The sequence below is a fragment of the Oikopleura dioica genome, chromosome XSR (assembly GCF_907165135.1).
Source record: "Oikopleura dioica chromosome XSR, OKI2018_I68_1.0, whole genome shotgun sequence".
Lineage (NCBI taxonomy): Eukaryota > Metazoa > Chordata > Appendicularia > Copelata > Oikopleuridae > Oikopleura > Oikopleura dioica.
In genome coordinates this window covers 387662-408607 of record NC_137294.1, presented here as the reverse complement: position 1 = coordinate 408607, position 20946 = coordinate 387662, and the positions used below count along the sequence as shown (strand labels likewise).

The following is a 20946-nucleotide window of genomic DNA, read 5'->3' as shown; positions in this document are numbered from 1 at the left end:
GATGCAGCTTCGAGGTGAATGTCGCCGAATGTCGCCGAATGTCGCTGAATGTCGCTGAATGTCGTCGAATGTCTGTATTTAAAAAAGTAGCGACATTCGACGAGATTCATCGACATTCAGTGACATTCAGCGACATTCAGCAACATTCGGCGACATTCGGCGACATTCGGCGACATTTGGCGATTTTCTCAGTGTCGCCCGATTTTTTAGACTCTGACTTAGGTTCTCTAAAAAGCTTGCCAAGCCCATTTTTCAGTGTAAATTCTTAACTATCGCTTCGAAAAGCAACAAGTTCTGGCTCAAATGGACATGGATGGAATCCAACGCCAGGCCGAAGAGATGGCGCAGTTGGAAGCGGATATCATGGACGTCAACATCATCTTTAAAGATTTGAACGAAATGGTGATGGATCAAGGCACCACGCTAGGTACTCTTATTGCTTTTTGGTGATTTTTTGATGATGGGATTGAGATACGATCGAGGACAATGTCGGAGCTGCCGTGATGGACGTTCAGGAGGGAAACAAGAAGCTGGAAAAGGCGGTCGACTACGCGGTAATAAATCGATTAAAAAAAGAAATTCTAGTTTTGTTCAGAGAAAAGCGAGAAACAAGAAGATCTGTTTAATCGTCACAATTCTAGACACGCGTTTTCAAGGTTAAAATTGAAACCCAAAAGATTGGTAAAATGAAAAACGCTGGAAAAGTTGTCATCGCCGTGGTTTGCATGATTATCTTTATTCCAAAGAAATAGACTTTCAAAAAATAATAAATTCAATACTTTCAATTCAAGTTTTTCGTTCTTTCTTTTTCTTCAATTTTCAAACTGACATTGCTCGTTTAAAATTCAGCTCTTGATTTCGCGACGCAGTAAATACATTTTTCGCTTTTGAAGCAGCTTTTAGCAGAGTTTTTCTTTGCATTTTTAATAGAAAAAATAATAATAATTAAATAATAAATAAAATATATGCGATTGAAAAAGCTCTAGCTTCAGATTGACGACGGCCGGCTCGATTTAGCAGTTTTTCGTTGGCTTCAAAATGCGCCAGGAAGGTGTCTTTCAAGTAGTTTCCTTCCTCTAGGTGTTTGTCTTCAAAGCAGAATTGCAAATTTAGTGAGCTGAGTGAGCTGAGCAGTCTCTCAGCTCAGCTCAACTCAGGAATTTTCATTGGAGAATCTGCGCTGCTCAGCTCAGCTCAGCTCAATGATTTCTAAAATGGCCTGCTCAGCTCAATTCAATGACTTTCTAAGAGAACCAGCTCAGCTCAGCTCAAAATTGTGTCCGCTCAGTTCAGCTCAGCTCAGCAGCCTTCAAAAAAGGTCTGCTCAGCTCAGCTAAGCTCAATGATTTCTTAAAAAATCCAGCTCAGCTCAGCTCAATAATCGAAATTATTACTCAGCTCAGCTCAGAAAAATTTCAATCAGAATCAGCTCAGCTCAGCAAAAAAGACCAAATTTGCAACTCTGCTTGAAAGTAGCGCCATGCTATTAAAAAAAGTAAAGAAAAAAGCAAGAAGAAAAATCGGTCGCTACCGATGATGATTCCAATGATGATGGTGATTGTCAAACTGACGGAAATCATCGCCAGGGAAAATGCATCTAAGCTCGGGTTTTCGACTTTTTCCACTTTATTGCCATTTTCTTTCTCTTTTTTCGCTTTTTTCTGAAACCCTAATCTTTGAGCTGCTTGAGAATTCCTTCCAAAGCGCTTTGCGACGCTTCTTCGTGCCGTTCCTTCATTCTCATCCCTCTTTTTTCTGTTTCTCGAGTGTTTTTTTGAAAAGAAAAGTCGAAATGGCGAAAACGAGGATTATTTGAGACGCGGGGAAACCAGTAGAGGTCACAACTAATTAAAAAAGGAGAAGGACGATTACGCTTGTTCTGGACTCAAGAGTCAACTCGACGAACTGGGATTTACAAAAGTTACCTGAAACTAATTCAAAATATACTCGGCGTGGTCAGACAATAGTCCCCCAAGCCAGAGTTGCGAATTCGCTGAGCTGAGTGAGCTGAGCTGGCTGAGTGAGCTGAGCTGAGCTGAGCCGAGCGACTGAGCTGAGAGATTTTTGAAAATGATATGATCTGCTGAGCTCAGCTCAATTAATTTCGAAGATGATCTGTTCTGCTCAGCTCAGAAAATTATCACTTTGCTCAGCTCAGCTCAGCTCAGTGACTTTAACACAATTTTACTATTAAAAACATAGTAAAAACAACTCAGCTCAGCTCAACTACCCTAAAAAGGCCAGCTCAGCTCAGCTCAGAGAAATTTTTACTCGGCTCAGCAAAAATAAAGCAAACTTTGCAACTCTGCCCCCATTTTTTACACACTTTCTTGCTCAGCAAAGAACCAATGCCAGATAATTTGTTTCTATAATCTGAATCTCCGACCGGGCGCCTTTGAATCTTTGATTGTTTTTTATCAAAATTGCATCAGTAATTAGGAAGTCTTTGATTTCCTTCAAAGAGTGCTAGCTCGTACCAGCTGCACTTCCACATGGAAATCAACATCTGCCAGCAGCTATTTAATCATTTTTCTCTCCGGAAAATTAGAAAAAACGATGCCAAAAGAATCAGCCAAAAGACGAGTTGAATTCGAGCCCTCCCCGGCCAAGAAAGAAGAAGAAGAAAGTTCCGCCGCCGTTGAATTCGAAATCGAGTGGAATATTGCAGCAGAAGATCTCGTCGTCTTCCACGACATGGGAACTCAAACTTCGCCGAAAATTTCGCCCAAAAAGTCGACAAACGAAGGCGGAGGAAAAAACGCAAAATGGAAGAAGAAAAATCAACGAAGAGAAAAACCAAGCGGCAGAAAAATGATGATGATGAAATCGAAGACTGGCGAAAGGAACTTTTACAGCGCTACGAAGCTGGAGAAGTTAATAACATTTTAATCTGACAGTTCTACTGCTTTCTTTATTCAAAAAATAAACATCAATTCATAAGCTTCGTGGAAAGTTCGATTCAATAAAAATTTTCATTCTCAAAGTGACTTTTCCCCGTTTTGAAAAATCAACATCAATAGTGGTGCATTGTATTGAAGTGCGCTTTATACTTCTCGGGATTTTCGGTAGAGCCGGATCTGCGATTTTCCGTTTCTGCCACGTCGTGTTTCATAATAGACTTTTTCGTTTGATTTGAGGAAAAGAGGAACTTGGAAATGAGAATACACAGAGTGAAGACTCCGAGGAGATGGTGCGGAGTCTGGTTGTGAAGGATTCAATAACTCGTTTTTATCTTTTGAGGAGATAGATATCAAGAATCGAGATTTTCTATCAGACTTTTCTCTAAAAGTTAAAATAGTGACACCCTTATTTTACTTTGGAAAGAAAAACTTTAGACCCTTGTCTATTTCCTATGGAAGCTAAAATTTCGAATTTCAAAAATATTTCTAGGAAAATTTTTCGTCAAAGATCGCTAATTTTCCTAAAATGTTCATATTGGCGACAATCGCAGGTGTCAGATTTGCATTGTAGCACCTCGAAAGCTCAAGAAATCTGAATTTTTGGCTTCTATTGGAAATAGATAATTGTCTGAAATAAATTTCGAGCAGAAAAAATAAGGGGGTCACTATGTTAAAAATTTGCGAAAACACTGATCGGAAAACACGATTCTGGATATCTACCCCTTAAGGTGGTAGATATCAAGAAAAAAATTTTCCATTTTTTCGCCTCAAATTTTTTAACGTATAGTTTCGAGGTCAAGGAGAAATTTTGTAAGCAAAAATTTTTGATTGGACCACGTGATTTTTCACAAAATCGCTCTTAAATCTCGATAATTTGCCCGTTTTATAATAGATCGACCGATTTTTAGTAATTAAATAAGTTATTACATAGTTTTTGTCCAAAAACATTATTAAAAACCCCTGGGAACATTTATAGAATGGTTTTAATACTGCTGAATAAAAATTCAGAATTTTATATTTTCGTTGAAAATTGTGAAATACAGAAAATTGATTTTTTCTTAAAAAATTTTTTAAATTTTAAATTCTGGCCTTCATAGTAACTAGACACGGGTCTTATCTAACTTCTCAGAAGAGAATAAATTCCGCCCTATATAAGGTGTTCGAGAAAAGTCTGCCAAGAAAATGGTCATTTTTAGCGACTTCCGAGTTTTCAACGCCATTTTGTACGATTTTTTCTGGAAATTTAGAAATCTGCCTTCCATAGGCACGAGATAAGGGCCTCAACTCTTTATTAAAACAAAAATAATCATTGGTCACTATGTTAGAATTGGGAGAAAAGTCTGCCAGAAAATCCTAATTCTTGATATCTACCTCCTTAAGGATATAGCCTGTAAAATTCGACTTTCGTAGCGGCTAAACGCGAGGTCGGATCTTCTTCATTTCAAGTGCAATCCTACCTAAAAATGGACGAAGAATTCAATTTTGGTACTTTTTAAAAATTTTTACTCGAATTTTTCTCTCTAGAGCGATTTGAAATCTTACGATCGCGATTCCTCGAAAATTTTTCACTAAATCGGTCGAGTTTTTGGATAGATAGATTCTTTAGACCTTCATCTACAAAATTGACGGTTTAGTTTTCTCTAAATCCGAAAGAAACCGATTTTACAGCCATTTCCATGAGGCTAACCCAGCGCGCAGAAGCTATGAAAAGCGCTGCGCTCGGTGCTCGCTCTCTCGCCTCCTCTTTTCCGGGAGAGAGTGCGTGTTTTTGCGAGCGCTTTGATTGGCTGCACGCGACAAAGCGCGCAGGGAAGAAAAGGAGGAGTAAGAAAGAGGAGCATGCTAGAATAAAATTTTGACTGAATTTGAGAATTTTGTTCCCTCAATTTTCTAGCTTAGCATCATAACAACAGAGAACACGGTTTAGTTTTAGCGAATTAGTGGAAAAATTTTGAGAAATCGCGATCGTAAGATTACAAGTCGCTCTAGAGAGAAAAATTTAGGTGAAAATTAAAAAAATACCAGAATTGAGTTTTTGTGCATTTTTAGGTATGAATGCTTTTGAAATGAGAAAGATCCGAGCTCGCGTTTAGCCGCTACGAAAGTTGAATTTTACAGGCTATATCCTTAAGTTTTATGTTTTTCTTTGCTTGAAAAAATTGAAATATTGCATCCTTGTTTTCATATTTTACTGACGCTGACGATCTGGATCTTTCTCAAAAACGACAAGCTCTTCAAAGAGGTAATTTTCTTCGCCGATTTCTTCAAAGAAAAAATAGTCGGCGACATTGGCCGAGCAGTTGATCGTCGACTACCAAGGCCACAAGTTTCTACATCCGATGGTGGACCTAAATCAGCCCAAAATTCCCACTCAGCGGCGGCGGAAAGCGATGCAGCGACCCCACGTCAATCCTTCCGAGCCTGGCCAGGGTGGAGATGGAGTCGAACTGTCGGAAGAAGAAAAGAAGCTTCCACAAGTGGCTGCAGGCTGGAAGAGACATTCGTTCAACGAATTCGTCTGCGAGAAGATCTCGCTGCACCGGACGATCAGGGACTGGGCTCGGCAACCTGTGTAGAAAAGACCCTGAGTCAGGGTTCGGAAATGGCTTTAATCAAAACCTGAGTCAGGGTCTGAAAAATCATAAATGGAAACCCACGTAGCTTTTCAGACCCTGACTCAGGTTTTCACTAAAGCCATTTCGGAACCCTGAGTCAGGGTCTTTTCTACACAGGTTTTCGCGCCCAGATCAGGGACACCCGCTGCATTGAGTGCATCCAAGCCGAATACCTCGAAAATCTGCCGACTGCTTCCGTCGTCATTGTTTTCCACAACGAGGCGAAATGCACGCTTTTGAGAACAATCTGGTCCGTTTTGGAAACTTCGCCGGAGTCGATGCTCAAGGAAATCATTTTGATCGACGATTTCTCGGATTTGGAAGCGCGGCCCGACATGGGCGACTACTTGGACAAATACATCAAGAAGCACTTTCGAAACTACGTGAAACTGATTCGCCATAAGCAGCGAGAAGGGTTAACCCGCGCGCGCTTGACTGGAGCAGCCGCTGCAACGGGCGATGTCCTGATCTTCCTTGACGCCCACTGCGAGGCGATGGCTGGCTGGCTCGAGCCGCTGCTTGAACGCGTCGCGGAGAAGCCGAATGTAGCAGTTACGCCGGTGATTTTGAACATCCGGGATTCGGATTTCGAAGTACGACCGGCTCAACCGCAAAATGTCCAAATCGGCATCTTCACTTGGGGAATGACCTTTACCTGGGAGAGGTAGAAACAGGCAAAATTGATCTTGATTTTAGCAAAAATTCTAGCGCCTGGAATTTAGCGCGAGACGGTCCCTGGAAAAGCAGCGACAACACGAGGTGCATTCCGAGCCCGACCATGGCAGGCGGCTTATTTGCAATCAACAGGGAGTATTTTTACTACAGTGGTTCCTACGACGAAGAAATGCACGGCTGGGGAGGAGAGAACTTGGAAATGAGCTTTCGTCTTTGGCAATGTGGAGGGGGCATTGAAACTCATCCTTGCTCCCAAGTCGGCCATGTCTTTAGAATGTCCTCGCCTTACAAGATTCCAGAAGGAGCGCAGGTACGAGTTTTCATTACAGTAATATTACTGCTGAAAATCCAGAAGTCGCTTGCGGTTTCGAGTTCTTAAAGCAAAAGCCGCGCTTCGCGCGGCTTAATTTTTGACTCGAAGCCGCAAGCGGCTTCTCGATTTTCAGCAGCTATATTACTGTACAGATGAGTCATTAGTAATGACTTTCTTATGAAGGGATACAATCTGAACATGCGACGACTAGTTGATGTTTGGCTGGACGACTACAAGGAAATTTACTACGGGCGAACTGGAGGAGCTTGGGGAGAAGAAGGCGATCTGACTGAACGAGTTCTCTTGAAGGAAAAACTACAGTGCAAATCATTTCAGTGGTACATGGACAACGTCGCCACGACGATTGATTACTTTTTCCCGAAAAAGGACACGCGCACTGGCTTCCTAGCCAACGCCAACGGGCATTGCCTGGACGTCGGGAACCTTCCTTATCCACTGCCGCAGCAATGCGACGTCGGCACCTACCCTTGCCACTTTGAAGTTGGCGGCAATCAGCTGGTCATGTTCACCAGACTCAAGGGTATGCTCGGCAACCTGTGTAGAAAACCTGACTCAGGAGCCTGACTAAGGAACCTGACTCAGGAACCTGACTCAGAAGCCTGACTCAGGAACCTGACTCCGGAGCCTGACTCAGGAACCTGACTCAGGAGCTTAGATGAAAAGCCGCCACGGTGATTTTCATTTAACCTCTTCAGACCCTGAGTCAGGTTTTCTCAGAAAGTATTTTTAGAAATCCGCGTGCTCGCACATGGCAAAGAGCTGTGCGTAACTGCCTCGCCACTTGGTGCGGCTGGAAACGGCGTCCATTTCAAAAGGAAGCGTCTTTAATCACAATTATTTAATTATTTAGGGCAGTCTCTCTTTTATTTTTACTCCCCCTGTATTGAAGAAGATGGATTAAAACCGCTGTAACAGCTGCACCGGGGTCTACAGATACAACAAGAGCCCGGAAGATGCTCAAATTTGGGATTTAGGGCAGGATGGACTTTTCAGGAGCAGGCTGGAACCGAGCGGATGTCTAGAACATGATCCAGCGAGTAAGAATGAGAACGTTCTTGAGCTGTTTTAAGGGGGTAGACATGGCTAGGATGGGTTTCGGGTTAGAAAGATGAAGGTTTAAGCCGCCTTCTGGTCGGTAAAAATAAGGGTGTCACTACATTAACTCAAGACAAAAACGAAGCCGAAAAATCTAACATATCGAAGCCTACACCCTTAATTTTCAACACAAATTTAGCTTCAACAATCCAATTCAAAAGATGCTCCGGGGAGAAGACGCAAATTTTCGACTTCAAGGACTATGTCGAAAAATCCGAAAATAAACCATGAAAAAGATCAGAACCTCTTGCATCGTAGCCCCGTCAGTTTCTTCAAAACTTTCTGTATACTGAATTTTCTTATTTAGAATAAAAAATTAAATAAAAAGAAAGAATGAATATCGAACTTCTGGGCTCGGCAACCTGTTTAGAAAACCTGAGTCAGGGTCTGAAAAAGCTGAAATGAAAAGCCGCTTTCAGACCCTGACTCAGGTTTTCTACACAGGTTGCCAAGCCCAGTCGAACTTGAAAAAGAGTCGTTGATTCGATAATAAAGTAATTAATTCGTTGCGGAAATGAGGAGTGGCGAGAACGCTTCTCAAGAAAAAACGTGTGAAAAAAAGGGATGAGCGGCCAATAATGTCTTATCGCAAGCGCTGGCGACGAATCGAAAGGAAGACTTTGACCTTGGCTACTTTTAAAACGAAAAGAGAAACTTAAAATGGTCGAAACAAAAGAAAACATTCTAGGTAGTCCTTTTTGATCAACGAAAAGATGAATTTTTAATTTGAAGATGAGTTGACTGCCAAGCTGGGAACGCTAGAAGCTTTGCTAGACTCGCTTGAGCGCAATAAAGCACAGAGATCGCCGCTGCCCTTCACAGTTGGTCTTCCAACTCCGTCAACGTCCGACATTTCCAGCTCTTCAGATTTTTCGACTTCTTCTTCAAAGCTGGGCTCGGCAATCTGAGTAGAAAACCTGAGTCAGGGTCTGAAAGGGCTGAAGTAAAAAGCCGCGCAGCGGCTTTTTAAACTTAGCCGCGAAGCGGCTTTTCTAGAATTACCATATGGACCATATAATATGGTCCATATTATATATTAAATATAATATATTGTATCATATACAGTATATGATATTCTATATATTATATAATATTACTAGATAATATGGTAATTCTGGCAAAGCCGCTTCGCGGCTACGTTTTAAAAAGCCGCTGCGCGTCTTTTCATTTTAGTTCTTTCAGACCCTGACTCAGGTTTTCTACACAGGTTGCCGAGCCCAGCTTCCAAGTCTCGCCCGCGCAGTCCAGAAGAAGAGGAAGAACCAACTTCTTCCTTGTGCGATGTCCATTTTTCTTCCGCCCAGGCGAGCAGTGATTTGTACGAGCGAGACTCGTTGGAAAGCAGCTCGCTCTCCAGCCGCTCTAGCTCAACCTCGTCATTTCTCTCGAGCAGCCCTTTGATCAGCGAGAGCGCGCTTATTGAGGAGATTAGCCACTCCATAAATGAGAATGATCCTTCGCCTTCGCATGGACAGGGACTCACTGACCCCTCGTGGGAAACATTAATCAACTTTGATTTAGGGCTGAATGTTCACCCTTGATTTATCTGGAGCATTTTAATATAATGACACCCTTAATTTTTGAGCTTAACTAGACCTAACACAACATCGGAAAAATGAATTTTCTGGCTTTTTATCAGAAATTTACGACTATTTTATATTTTATTAGTATTCTAAAAACCTAGTTTGACTTTAAGATTTTATTTTATTACTCAAAATCAGAAGAAACTATTAAAAAATTAACCAAAATCTCAATCAAATACAGAGCGACTTGATTTTTCCAATTCTAGAAACAAAAAATGACTCTCTAGAACAGGTTGATTTTTAACTCAAGTTTTAAAACCACTTCTGCCTAGGTTTTTATTGAAACAAATCAAAATCCAAGCTATTAATTGGATCAAAAAACGGTTTTGAATTCAATTTTTCGATTTGTTGTTGAAAATTTCTTATAGAGAAAAATCACAATTCAAATAGCAAAATTATAAAGGTTTTTTCATAAAAATTTTCTAGAACAATTGAGTTTCTAAAACTGTGAATCGTATTTTTTTCTACAAGAAATTTTCAGCAGGGAATGGGAAAATTGAAGTCAAAGCCGATTTTTGATGCAAATAATTTCTAATAGAACAAAGCCCGATTCACAGTTTCAAAAGTTCAGTGGCTCTAGAAAGTTTTAATGAAAGAAATTTTATTTTTCGCTTTTTGAATTTTGATTTTTCTATAAGAAATTTTCAACAGCAAATCGGAAAATTGAAGTCAAAACCGTTTTTGATCCAATTAATAGCTTGGATTTTGAATTGTTTCAATAAAAACCTAGGCAGAAGTGATTTAAAACTTCACTTTAAAATTCAACCTGTTCTAGAGACTTTTTCTAGAATCGAGAAAAAACTGACGAATTGCGCCGTGGATCTCAATTTTGCCCATTTTTAGCCTTCAATTACGATTTTGAATAGCAAATCAAAAAATTAAACTCAAACTAACTTTTTCAAACAAATTCTAGTCCCTTCAAAAGACCTCCTTCTGGAACAAATGAAACAAGCCCCGTGGTGAGTAGTTTGAAAAACGCTTTCATCCGGGGCTCGGCAACCTGAGCAGAAAACCTGAGTCAGGCTCTGGAAAAGCTAGAATGAAAAGCCGCGTAGCGGCTTTTATAGAAATGAAGCCGCAAAATGGCCATATAGTTTTTTTAATCTTGGCGAAGGCTTTTCATTTCAGCTCTTTCAGACCCTGAGTCAGGTTTTCTACACAAGTTGCCGAGCCCAGCTTCCATCAAAACCAAGAAAAAAAGAACGTAAAGAGATAATTTAATTGCGTGTGCTGAAAGAGGACTCGTTCGACCAAATTCGCTATTGATTATTTAAACGTGGTTTTGCGGCTTTCGCTGTTTCACTCATTTCATTTTCGAAATTATTCGAATTAACATTATTCAGCTCCGGCAGCGAGCAGCTTTATCGACCTTGCCTCAAAACAGGTTCGCGTTGAAAAACGACTTGAACTTTCGACTTTTTCAAATTGCTTCTTTTCAAAGTTCAATTTTCAACCTTTCAAAAAAGAAACAGCAAAAGCAGTAACATTAGAACACGAATCGAGCTGGAGCTGGGCTCGGCAACCTGTGTGTAGAAACCTGACGTTGGCTCGACAACCCGAGTAAAAACCTGAGTCAGGTTCTGAAAAGCTTAAATGAAAAGCCGCGTTCGCGGCTTCGTTAAAAGCCGCTAGACGGCTTTTCATTTTAGCTTTTTAGAGCCTGACTCAGGTTTTTACTCAGGTTGCCGAGCCCAGAACCTGACTCAGGGTCCTGAAAAAGCTTTCATAAAGAGCGGCTTTTTGAAAGCCGAAACCGCACCGCTTCACCAATGCGGCTTTTTATGGAAGCTTTTTCAGGACCCTGAGTCAGGTTTCTACACAGGTTTCCGAACCTACTTCTGGACTGCTCAAATGGTGCTCCTTCCCGGCCTAACTTGGTAATGATGGCTCCTTCAAACTCTTCAAACTCGAATCTGAGGAGCAGTGCTAACAAATTGGTGCAAAAGTGCGATGCTACCTCGCAAAAACTAAGCAAGGGAGACCTTCTTTTGATGCATTTTTCGATTTTGATTATTCTTCATTTTCGAACTTCCTTGAAAAGAGGCTTCTACGAGGAGCGAAAAGAGCTGGACCGAAACATGGAGGAAATCTTCCAGCGTCTTTCGTTCTGGACGTCGCTGGAAAAGTCGAATCGCTACTTGATTCTCAAAGAAGTGGAAAACGCGCTGGCGCTCTTTGAACTGCATCATCAAGATCAGGTTTTGACCTTTTTTATTATTGCGCGCGTGAACTTTTAGGAGCTCGCCCTTCCCAAAATAGAAATATCACGAGATCAACAAACCATTGACGCCAGCAGCAGCATCCCAGCAGCAACTCTCAACCCTGGTAAAAAACAAGAAAAGAAACGATCCATCATTCAATTTTCAGACACGAACAGTAGCTCCTCGAATTACTACAGTACATGTTCGCATCAAACAGTTTCCTGGCTCTACTTCATCATCGCTTGCCTCCTGCTTTTCATCCTTTTCACTGGAATTGATTTCCACTGCCCCTATCAAATTGTCTAAAAATAAAATCTACAAACTCCTTGAAAAAAAGGAACTGGCAGCCGCCCAAAATTATAAATTATATCTTGTGACTACGAAACGTTTGCGGCGACTGAAGAGCAATCTGTTGAACTGATGTTCTTTCGTACAGTAGTTGTGGCTACTGTCAGTCTCGGGGATGTTTTACGGGAAAACGTAAAACATGTCAAATTATTTTTAATAATGGAGTCAACAACGATCACCAATTTCTGGCAATTTCTGGGCTCCTGAGTCAGGCTCTATAAAACCTAAATGAAAAGCCGCCTAGCGGCTTTTTAAAAGGTAGCCGCAGAGCGGCTTCGACATTACCAATCCAAATTGGAATCTCCAATTTATAATCTAATTCCGACGAAAACCTGAGTCAGGGTCTGAAAGTGCTGAAATAAAAAGCCGCAAAGCGGCTTTTAAAAACGAAGCCGCAAAGCGGCTTCGCGAATACTACCATTACAATCTATAAGAAATTCTAGAGAAGCCGCTTCGCGGCTTCGTTTTAAAAAGCCGCTACGCGGCTTTTCATTTAACCCCTTCAGAATCTGACTCAGGTCTTCTACACAACGCAAACTACATCTCTCTGTCTCCTTCTGAAAACAACAAAAAAAGAAGTGAGAAAGTGGCGAGGCGACAAGTGGCGTCGTCATAAATCGACAATTACTGCTCAATGATGTTCATTCTCACGGAGGCCGTAATACTATACACGGTCTGGGCACACATACACACACTCTTCTGCGCGGTCATCGATCAACGGCGTGTGCCCAAATCACCCACTCAATCTCGGAACGATTCTTTCTCTCCCAAAGAAAGAGAAAGAGAGCCCCTTAATCTCTTAACGAGTTACTTACCAAGTTACTAACTCTTTTCAACAACAAGAAAAAGAAAGAAAGAGAGGAGGTACTTCTGACGCTCTCGCTTCCTGACAAAAGGAATTAAATCAAGAAAAAGAGCGAAATAAATATTTATTTTCGCGCTTTGAAGAATTCACGAATTGAACGAAAGGAGAAAAAAAAGAAGGAAAAAATTAAGTGATAATCGTTGCGACTCGCTGTCGATTGTCAGGTCCCCTCGTTAGTTGACCCCCGAGGGGAAACTCGATCTGTTAAATGGTTAAATCAACCGTCGAGAAACCTGAGCAAGAAGAAGAGAGAGAGCTGACTCGACTGAAGTGGTGGAGGGAAAGGCTGGGCTCAGCAACCTGTGTGGAGAACCTGAGTCAGGGTCTGAAAGTGCTGAAATGAAAAGCCGCGTAGCGGCTTTTAAAGAACGAAGCCGCAAAGCGGCTTCGCTAGAATTTTTTACATTTTTCGCGAAGCCGCTGCGCGACTTCGTTTTTAAAAGCCGCTACGCGGCTTTTCATTTCAGTTCTTTCAGACCCTGACTCAGGTTTTCTACTCAGGTTGCCGAGCCTAGGAAAGGAAGACAGAACTGGCGACTGATAACAACGAGGAAAACTCAAAAGACAACAAGAACGGAGAGAGAGAGGGAGAAGCTCTTGAGCGAAGAGAGAGAAAAAGAGAGAGGCTTGAAGAGGCAGCGCTCGTGAGCCCAGAGCAGAGAGTAGCGAGCATCGTTTTTAGCGACCGCCATCTTTTGAGCCCAGCCGCTGCGGTTAGCCTGAGCATGCTGCTGGCGGAAAAGGAGAAACGAAAGATAAAAACGCAGAGCACGAGGAGGAGCAGCACAAGATGCTAGTTGGCCCATCCCTCGACTAGTAGCGCGAAGAAGAGAGAGAGAAATCAACGAAGAGATTATTTCACGCTCGGAAAGAGACTAAAAGAAAACAACAAAAATAGAGACGCTCCGCTGCTCCTGGAATTATTATCCCATCTGATCATCATCGTCGGCAGCAGAAGAGAGAAAGAGAAGAGCTCCTTCTTCCAGCTGTTTATGTGCTACAAGGTTCCAGAGCTATTCGAGCCAGTCGGCGACAATTCCTCAGAAGCCTGGTTCCAGTTCAGAGAAAAATTCTTTGGGTCCGGGCTGCTCTCTTAATAACAGGAGCGCGTAACTCGTAAACGGCGAATCCGATCCAATCGTAAATTCGAAATAACGCACTTTTCAATTTTCCGATTCTTCCTTTTTTCGACTTTTTTTTCCGAATTTTCGACTTTTTTTTCCGAATTTTCGAAGAAAAATTAAGAAATTCTTAAGAAATATCTCCTCTTCTCTTTTGTTATTTGTGAATATTTGAATATTTAATGCGCGCAGCTACTAATTGAAAGTGACAGCCTGCCCCGCACTTTATCAAAGGTTATGGCTGTCGTCTGTTAATTAAATGTCTCTTCTCTAAGCCCATATACCGTGTTGCGTACGCTGATAGGGCACATCCCCTCCTTAACAAAAGCAATTATTTATGCTCGCTCTGAGGAGCAATTTTGACACTCTCGGCGGCGCTGATATTGACCTTGAATTCGCAACAGACAAAAGAGCAATTTAGAATTTCTCTATTTCGAATCTTCTAACTTCAACTCAGTAATTAAAGAAGGATCAAAGTAAAGAAGAGCAATTTTCTCCGAAAATAAGCATACTTGGCTCCTGTCAGAAAACTTGAGTCAGGGTTTTGCAAAAGCCAGAATGAAAGCCGCGTAGCGGCTTTTCTAAAAACGAAGCCGCGAAGCGCCTTCGCCAAAATTACCATTTCAGTCTATTTAAATACTTGGCTGGGAAACCTGTGTAGAAATCCTGAGTCAGGCTTTGATAGATCAAAATAGATTGAATTCGTCATTTTTCTTAGCCCAGTTTGTATATAGACTGAAATGGAAATTTGGGTGAAGCCGCTTTGCGGCTTCGTTTTTGAAAAGCCGCTGCGCGGCTTTCATTCTAGTTTTTGCGAAACCCTGACTCAGGTTTTCTACACAGATTGCCGGGCGTAAGTGACACCCTTATAATAAGGGCCTTATTCCCTCATCGAAACTCTAAGCCTTGCCGCTTTTGCTTCTGACTACAGAAACTACAGAAATAACAGTAATTAAGGGAGTAGCCCGGTTAAAAGACAGGAGCAGTTTTGCGAAAACAACGACTGGAGCGGTAACTCCTCCGCTTCGCTCGACGAAAAAGTCCTCTGTTACCACAAAAGCACACATCCTTGCACCCTGATATTTTCGGACTGCTGGTGGAATGGATCTGGACAGACAACGAGTTTCACGGACAGCCTGGATTCGAGTGCTTGAAAAAGCGACCGAAACTCACAAAGAAGGTAAATGCTCAAGTATCGGTCAAGTTTGCTCAATATGCGCTCAAATATACGAAGAAAAAAGGGGCTATCAATTCCAAGTCAATTTTTAAAAGGCTCACTCAATTTTCAAAGAACGGCCGTAAATCAACTGTCACACTCCTTTTCTAATGTGACTGTTTTACGATTTTCAATCGGCAGCTCGTCCGGAACAATAACTTATTGAATACCTAAGGGCTAGAATTCAACTTAGCGCAGAATTTGTAGCTAGAATTCAAAAATTGATTGAGATGTCGATGTTTTTGCAGCTTCTAGGACCCTTACTCTGGGCTCGGCAACCTGTGTAGAAAACCTGAGTCAGGGTTCTGAAAGAACCACGAGGTTTTTATCGATGTCCTTTCAGAACCCTGAGTCAGGTTTTTACACAGGTTGCCGAGCTAACATCAGATATACTCTTGGCTCAAAAACCTGTCAAAAACCTGAGTCAGGGTCTGAAAGATCTCGCGCGGACCGTTTCAGGCCCTGACTCAGGTTTTTTAAACAGGTTGCCGATCTCAGATCAAGTTATTTTTTTTAACCTTTTTTCATTAAAAGTAACGAGAAAAAGCAACTTGAGAGGAGCATCTCTTCCATTTTCGCTCGTTCCACTATCGCTTGTCAGAAAGATGTCAATTTAGCTGGAAGAGAAAATGAGTGGTCCTAACGATTCTGGACTTGATTCAGAAAAGTGGAATGGCGATTACGCTCCGCCTGTCGAAATTGATTAATCCGAAGTTGTTTAGAGCTTGTTCGAGGACAGCAAATCGGACTTGAGCTGCGCCTGATCCAGGCGGACTACCAGTCTTTTAGTGCTCAGCGCTAATCTCGCAAACGCACGAAAACTGAACTGAAATCTTCCATTACCGAATATTTTCGATAATTTACCGCCCCAGCCCGTTTTTTAATTTCCGACCAGTGTCGATTTTCGTGGCTTCTCGTCGATCAAGCAAATGATCTCGCTCAATGAGCCGCGTAATAGAACAAAATTATTTTTTCAAAAAACAATTTCAAATCGGATTATCAATCAGATGAAATTGCCTTTTGGAAATTGATTGACGATTGGACTCTTTTTTAATTAATAAATAACCGTGAGCTGCTCAAATACCAGAAGCTCCCCCCCTTAAATTGTTGTTAATTTGTGCCCCAAAACTTTTGATAGAACGTACCCCCGTATTCTTTAAATATTGAAAATGACGACGTGACATCGCAAATGAGTCATTTTTGTACCATTTTAACGTTGTCACGTCGTCATTTTCAACAGTTTAAAAATACAGGGGTACGTTAACACAAAATTTAGGGGAGTAAATTGAGCACGAATTAACAACAATTTAAGGGGCGCCCTCTGATATTTCATCTCTTTTTTCAGGCTATTGCGACTACATTTACGACACATTCCACTGCATCCACCCGATCCCCGCCGGAGAAACCCTCTACTACCAATGTTCCTACGCCGACACGGCAATTTGCAACGACCCGCCCACTTTGACCCTTCCCGCTGCAAACAGCTCCTTTTGTCGAGGAACGGCGGCTGACAACAGCCCGATTCAGTATTATGCTTCGCGGAAGTGCTACGAAAACGCAACATGGGAACCGAAGGCTTACGATGCACTTTGCGACTTGATGGAGACCGATCCGACGATATTCCGAAATTCGACCTCGGAACTTGATCGTCACCAGACTCTCGATAAGATTTACTATCACTGTAGTATTTGGCCACCACTTCTGTCAGTTATCGTAAGTAACAAATCGGGGACACTGGTTATGTCGGCGAATGTCGTCGAATGTCGTCGATGTCGCCAAAAAGGCAAAAAGGCGACATTCCTGACATTTGCCGACATTCAGCGACATAACTAGTGTCGCCCAACAAATCAACACAGGCTGGGCAACCTGTGTAGAAAACCTGAGTCAGGTCCTGAAGAGCCACGCTGCTTCGCTTTTTCTTCAGGACCTGACTCAGGTTTCCGAACCCAAAATTGAACTGCATAAGAAACATCGTTTTTCTAGTGCTTGATCGTAGCGTGTTTCCTCTTCAACGTCAAGACACTGCGCTGCACGAGAATCTTCATCCACCAAAATCTCATCATTGCCTGGATTTTCAAGTACTCCCTCTCCATCATTGTCTTTCTCATTGGCCGAGGCATCACTGCTGGAATCGAAGAAACTGCTGCAGGAGACGCAAGTGGCTCCTCACAAATGTATGTTCAGGAAGACTCACAGCAGTATTTACCAGTTTATACTACCGGTAATGGAAGCTACTCTTACGACTACGCTGCTGATTATTACGCTTCATCCGGAAATGGCTATGGACCACCAATTTCTAGCGAAAAGTCCAGAAGCCCTTGGAATGATCCTCAAGTCGAAGCTTCGCTGAACATCATCCACCAGTACTTCTACCTCGTCGGCTCAGTTTGGTTCTTCATCGAAGCGATTTTCCTCCAGTACCAAATCGCCATGAACGTCTTCAACCCAAGCTCAACTCTCAAGGAAAGGCTTTTCGCGAAGAAAAAAACGAGAAATTCTTCTTTCTCTATTTTTCTGATGATAAAAAAAGAGCGCGGACGTAATTTTCGTCTTTTAATATTTCCAGAATCCGCTTCCAACAATTTCCTTCTTTCCCCTCGCTCTAAGAAAAAAGCCCGATTCGAGATGAAAGTTCTTGTCGCCGTCGCCTGGGGAGTTCCGATTGTGATGCTGGTTCCGTGGATTGTTCTGACCCACAGAAGACTCGCCATCTCGCATTTTGAAAATCGAGAGCAGTTTTTCAATACAACATGTAAGTCTGGGCTCGGCAACCTGTAACTAATCCTTTTTCTAGTGGCGGTGGTAAACTACAACGAGTTCATTCAGTCGGCCAAATCGTGGAGAAACGTAAACGACTTTGACGAGATTTTCGTCATTTCGGCCCTACAGCTCGCCATGCTCATCATTAGTTTTTTCATTCTTCTCAATATCGGTAATCTTTCTTCCCTAGAAAGTTGAAAACTGTCTTTTAAGTTCGAATCATAATGACGAAAGTGCGCGTCACAGCTGGAAACGACTTCGAAGTATTCAAGTGAGTCAAATTCAATTTTGAAATCAACAACGACACTTTCAACTTTCGACTTTCAGAAAATCCGTCAAGGCGACCTGCTCTCTTCTGCCACTGTTTGGGCTTTCGGTGATCATTGGGTTGTATCACAAACCGCAGAGTAGTGAGTCCTTGTTCCCGACGTTCCTCATTCTTCTTCAAAACTTACAGGTTCGTAATTTTAAGGGGGCGATTCCTGGGCTCGGCAACCTGAGTCAGGTTTTGAAGAGCTTATATGAAAAGCCGCGTAGCGGCTTTTGAAACGAAGCCGCAAAGCGGCTTCGCCAATATTTTAAAATAGAGAAAATCGATTGGTTGGCGAAGCCGCCTTGCGGCTTCGTTTAAAAGCCGCTACGCGGCTTTTGATTTTAGCTCTTCAAAACCTAACTCAGGTTTTCTACTCAGGTTGTCGAGCCCAGGCAATTCCACTAGTTAACCCTTCCCCTAACTTCCTTCTAGGGCGTATTTATCGCGACAATCTACTGTTTCATGAACAAAGACGTGCAGCGAATGGTCAAGTCGCGCTTCACCCGCGTGGTGCAGCGCCATTCCAGCGCCTTCTACTCCCAGGGAACGCAGCACTCCCAGCTCAGCGTCTCAGAGGTAGCCAAACGAGCGCGCAACTCGCGTTGTTTCGATGAGGGTTTTCAACTACTAACAAACTGATTTAATTAACAAAGAAAAGAAAAGATTAACCAGGAAATTGACCAGTGTGGAATCCTCTTTCAGTCAAGCTTTTCCGCGTGAAAGCGCTGTTCTCAAAGGCTCCCACTGGAGAAATCACTCTCCAAACCGAGCATGAACTAACCAAACGAAACTCGCATTTCAACAACTCTACTTCTTAGGTACAAACTTATTGACAAATTATTTAACAATTAAGGGCGTAGCCATCGGAGAACTCGATTTTCACGAGCAAAAATTCATTCACTTCAAAAAGTCGCTTCTATATTTTTGTGCTGGAACCTGTGTTGAAAACCTGAGTAAGGTCCTGAAGAGCCAAAATGAAAAGCCGCGTAGCGGCTTTTCTAGGAACGAAGCCGCGCAGCGGCTTCGCAACATAACCATTAATAATGGTCTATTATGATTTACTAGAATTAAAAAATCGTTGAGGATACCCTTAAAATTTTAGGGCCTTAAGAACTAGCGAAGCCGCTCCGCGTCTTTGAGTATTTAAAAGCCGCTACGCGGCTTTTGTAATCACTAGGAGTTAGAGTTTTCAAAACGTCTAAAACCGGGTTAACGAAGTCTACGTCCTTAAAAATCTCCCCAGCAATTATTTTACAAATTGCTTGGAAAAGTTCTGATAACAGAAAATGCCATGAAAAGAAGCTGATTTCCATTCTAGCAACTTTCGCAGCGATGGTCAAAAGTAGTGGCTCGGATCTCTTCAAATGGCTCCGGACGGCCGACATCGTCGCTGCTGGAGGCGAGTGAAACGGGAATGACCCCGGCGAATCAAACGAGTAGTGGCCTTAGCTCATCCCTGCACCAGCGGCCCGCAGGATCGACTCTTACTTCTATTTAAAAACTGACAAGAAAAACACCGATCAGAAAAAGACATGACAACTATAAAATTTAAAATTTGTAAAAGAAAAAAACGAAAAGAATGTTCCAATGCTTCTCTCAACACTTGCCAAATATCCAGTTCAAAACTTGCTATTTCAAAAATAAAAATAAAGAAAAAGACAGAAATTCCAAAATCGTAATTTATGTAAAGAAAAATCATTTCGTCGCGTAAAAATCGATAATCTTTCATTTTTCTCGGAGGAAAGATTCAGATTCATTATTCTGAATCTGATGCTAGGTGGTTTGATTTTTTTAATCGAAAGATTTTTTGAAAAGACTTTTTCAGAGCTGGTTAACGTTCTTTGCTACGTTGTGATAGGCACTATTTCCAGCTTACTATTGACGAGTTTAAACTAACTATGGAGTTTTCTACTAGTCTGGGCTAGGCGACCTGTGTAGAAAACCTGAGTCAGGCTTTGAAGAGCTAAAATGAAAAGCCGCTTTGAAAGCTCTTCAAAGCCTGACTCAGGTTTTCTACACAGGTTGCCGAGCCCAGCTACTAGTAGCTAATCTTACTGTACTACAATCTGTAGTGGAGCTTCCACTGAGCTCGGCAAACCTGTGCAGAACCCTGAGTAAGGGTCCTGAAAAGCTTTACTAAGCCTTTGTCAGGAGCCTTGACTTATACAGGTTGATCAATTTTTGGCAAAGGGATGTTTTTAAGAGAATAAACTCGGGTTAAGTCCTCATTTGGCCAATATGCCTCTTTTGCGACGCTTCAAGGTAAAACTGGAAAAGACGCATTATCAATTGATCAAAGGAGTTTCAACTATCTATCTAGTGCTTGAAATGCAAGAAACTCCAGGAGCGCGTTGAAATGAGAAATGATGATGAAGAATTCGGCGCGTCTTCCGAACGAAGCTCGATTCCCACGAACGAAAATCGGCGGCCGAGACTGGTAGATTCGCAAGTTGAAAATTCAAGCATCGTGAATTCAGACGCATCAAAAAAGTGTCGAAAGGCGCTTGTCAATTCCAGCTGGGCGCTCTGAGCAAATCACGTGCAACCGAATTATCGAAATTCAACAGAAATTCAGGTAAACTACAAATCAATCTCTAAAAAACAGCACTTAAAGACGAACCGACGAAAATCGACTAACACGAAACGGAAGAACGAGCAGGTCTCTCAGAAGGTACCCTTTCTTTCATTACAAATTCGATCGTTTATTTCACCTTTTCAGATTTTCCCAGGCCCTCGACTGCATTGACAAGGACATACAAATCATCACGGAATGATTGAAATCCTGCAAGAAAACAATAAAAATAAATCATCATCTGGGCTCGCCAACCTGAGTCAAGGTCTGCAAGAACTGAACTGAAAAGCCGCGCAGCGGCTTTTGTAAAAACGAAGCCGCAGAGCGGCTTCGCTAATATTACCATTA

General features: G+C 42.1%; 6 protein-coding genes across 6 annotated transcripts in view; all 6 read left to right on the top strand.

Annotated features, from left to right (window-relative positions):
- LOC145707869 (S-adenosylmethionine synthase-like) overlaps positions 1–20946 on the top strand; it is a 75428-nt gene that overhangs the window by 10230 nt on the left and 44252 nt on the right. The window lies entirely within an intron of this gene.
- Positions 284–769, top strand: LOC145707116 (syntaxin-7-like). The gene is made up of 3 exons (XM_081784598.1): positions 284–427; positions 472–554; positions 596–769. Exons 1-3 carry the CDS (start codon positions 304–306, stop codon positions 659–661), a joined length of 273 nt encoding a protein of 90 aa, XP_081640724.1. The 5' UTR covers positions 284–303; the 3' UTR covers positions 662–769.
- Positions 5659–7442, top strand: LOC145707113 (polypeptide N-acetylgalactosaminyltransferase 5-like). Its single transcript, XM_081784597.1, has 4 exons — positions 5659–6179; positions 6224–6500; positions 6687–7044; positions 7255–7442. The coding sequence occupies exons 1-4, from the start codon at positions 5794–5796 to the stop codon at positions 7350–7352; spliced, it is 1119 nt and encodes a 372-aa protein (XP_081640723.1). The 5' UTR covers positions 5659–5793; the 3' UTR covers positions 7353–7442.
- LOC145707009 (uncharacterized) lies at positions 11072–11709 on the top strand. The gene is made up of 3 exons (XM_081784483.1): positions 11072–11400; positions 11440–11527; positions 11570–11709. Exons 1-3 carry the CDS (start codon positions 11083–11085, stop codon positions 11707–11709), a joined length of 546 nt encoding a protein of 181 aa, XP_081640609.1. The 5' UTR covers positions 11072–11082.
- LOC145707007 (uncharacterized) lies at positions 13137–17496 on the top strand. The gene is made up of 5 exons (XM_081784480.1): positions 13137–13694; positions 14714–14917; positions 16299–16666; positions 16937–17421; positions 17484–17496. Exons 2-5 carry the CDS (start codon positions 14839–14841, stop codon positions 17494–17496), a joined length of 945 nt encoding a protein of 314 aa, XP_081640606.1. The 5' UTR covers positions 13137–13694; positions 14714–14838.
- Positions 17579–19650, top strand: LOC145707920 (corticotropin-releasing factor receptor 1-like). Its single transcript, XM_081785509.1, has 6 exons — positions 17579–17705; positions 17748–17885; positions 17927–17984; positions 18041–18170; positions 18459–18602; positions 19345–19650. The coding sequence occupies exons 1-6, from the start codon at positions 17579–17581 to the stop codon at positions 19522–19524; spliced, it is 777 nt and encodes a 258-aa protein (XP_081641635.1). The 3' UTR covers positions 19525–19650.

Bases quoted from the DNA above. Each gene is read 5' to 3' on its own strand.
- LOC145707920 (XM_081785509.1), top strand. From the start codon at position 17,579: ATGAAAGTTCTTGTCGCCGTCGCCTGGGGAGTTCCGATTGTGATGCTG. The intron at 17,985-18,040 runs GTGAGTCAAATT...TTCGACTTTCAG, and splicing joins AACGACTTCGAAGTATTCAA to AAAATCCGTCAAGGCGACCT. The intron at 18,603-19,344 runs GTAGCCAAACGA...TTTCCATTCTAG, and splicing joins CCCAGCTCAGCGTCTCAGAG to CAACTTTCGCAGCGATGGTC.
- LOC145707116 (XM_081784598.1), top strand. From the start codon at position 304: ATGGACATGGATGGAATCCAACGCCAGGCCGAAGAGATGGCGCAGTTG. The intron at 428-471 runs GTACTCTTATTG...GATGGGATTGAG, and splicing joins GGATCAAGGCACCACGCTAG to ATACGATCGAGGACAATGTC. The intron at 555-595 runs GTAATAAATCGA...AGTTTTGTTCAG, and splicing joins AAAAGGCGGTCGACTACGCG to AGAAAAGCGAGAAACAAGAA.
- LOC145707113 (XM_081784597.1), top strand. From the start codon at position 5,794: ATGCTCAAGGAAATCATTTTGATCGACGATTTCTCGGATTTGGAAGCG. The intron at 6,180-6,223 runs GTAGAAACAGGC...CAAAAATTCTAG, and splicing joins ATGACCTTTACCTGGGAGAG to CGCCTGGAATTTAGCGCGAG. The intron at 6,501-6,686 runs GTACGAGTTTTC...TTTCTTATGAAG, and splicing joins AGATTCCAGAAGGAGCGCAG to GGATACAATCTGAACATGCG.
- LOC145707007 (XM_081784480.1), top strand. From the start codon at position 14,839: ATGGATCTGGACAGACAACGAGTTTCACGGACAGCCTGGATTCGAGTG. The intron at 14,918-16,298 runs GTAAATGCTCAA...CTCTTTTTTCAG, and splicing joins GACCGAAACTCACAAAGAAG to GCTATTGCGACTACATTTAC. The intron at 16,667-16,936 runs GTAAGTAACAAA...TCGTTTTTCTAG, and splicing joins CACCACTTCTGTCAGTTATC to TGCTTGATCGTAGCGTGTTT.
- LOC145707009 (XM_081784483.1), top strand. From the start codon at position 11,083: ATGATGGCTCCTTCAAACTCTTCAAACTCGAATCTGAGGAGCAGTGCT. The intron at 11,401-11,439 runs GTTTTGACCTTT...GTGAACTTTTAG, and splicing joins AACTGCATCATCAAGATCAG to GAGCTCGCCCTTCCCAAAAT. The intron at 11,528-11,569 runs GTAAAAAACAAG...TTCAATTTTCAG, and splicing joins AGCAGCAACTCTCAACCCTG to ACACGAACAGTAGCTCCTCG.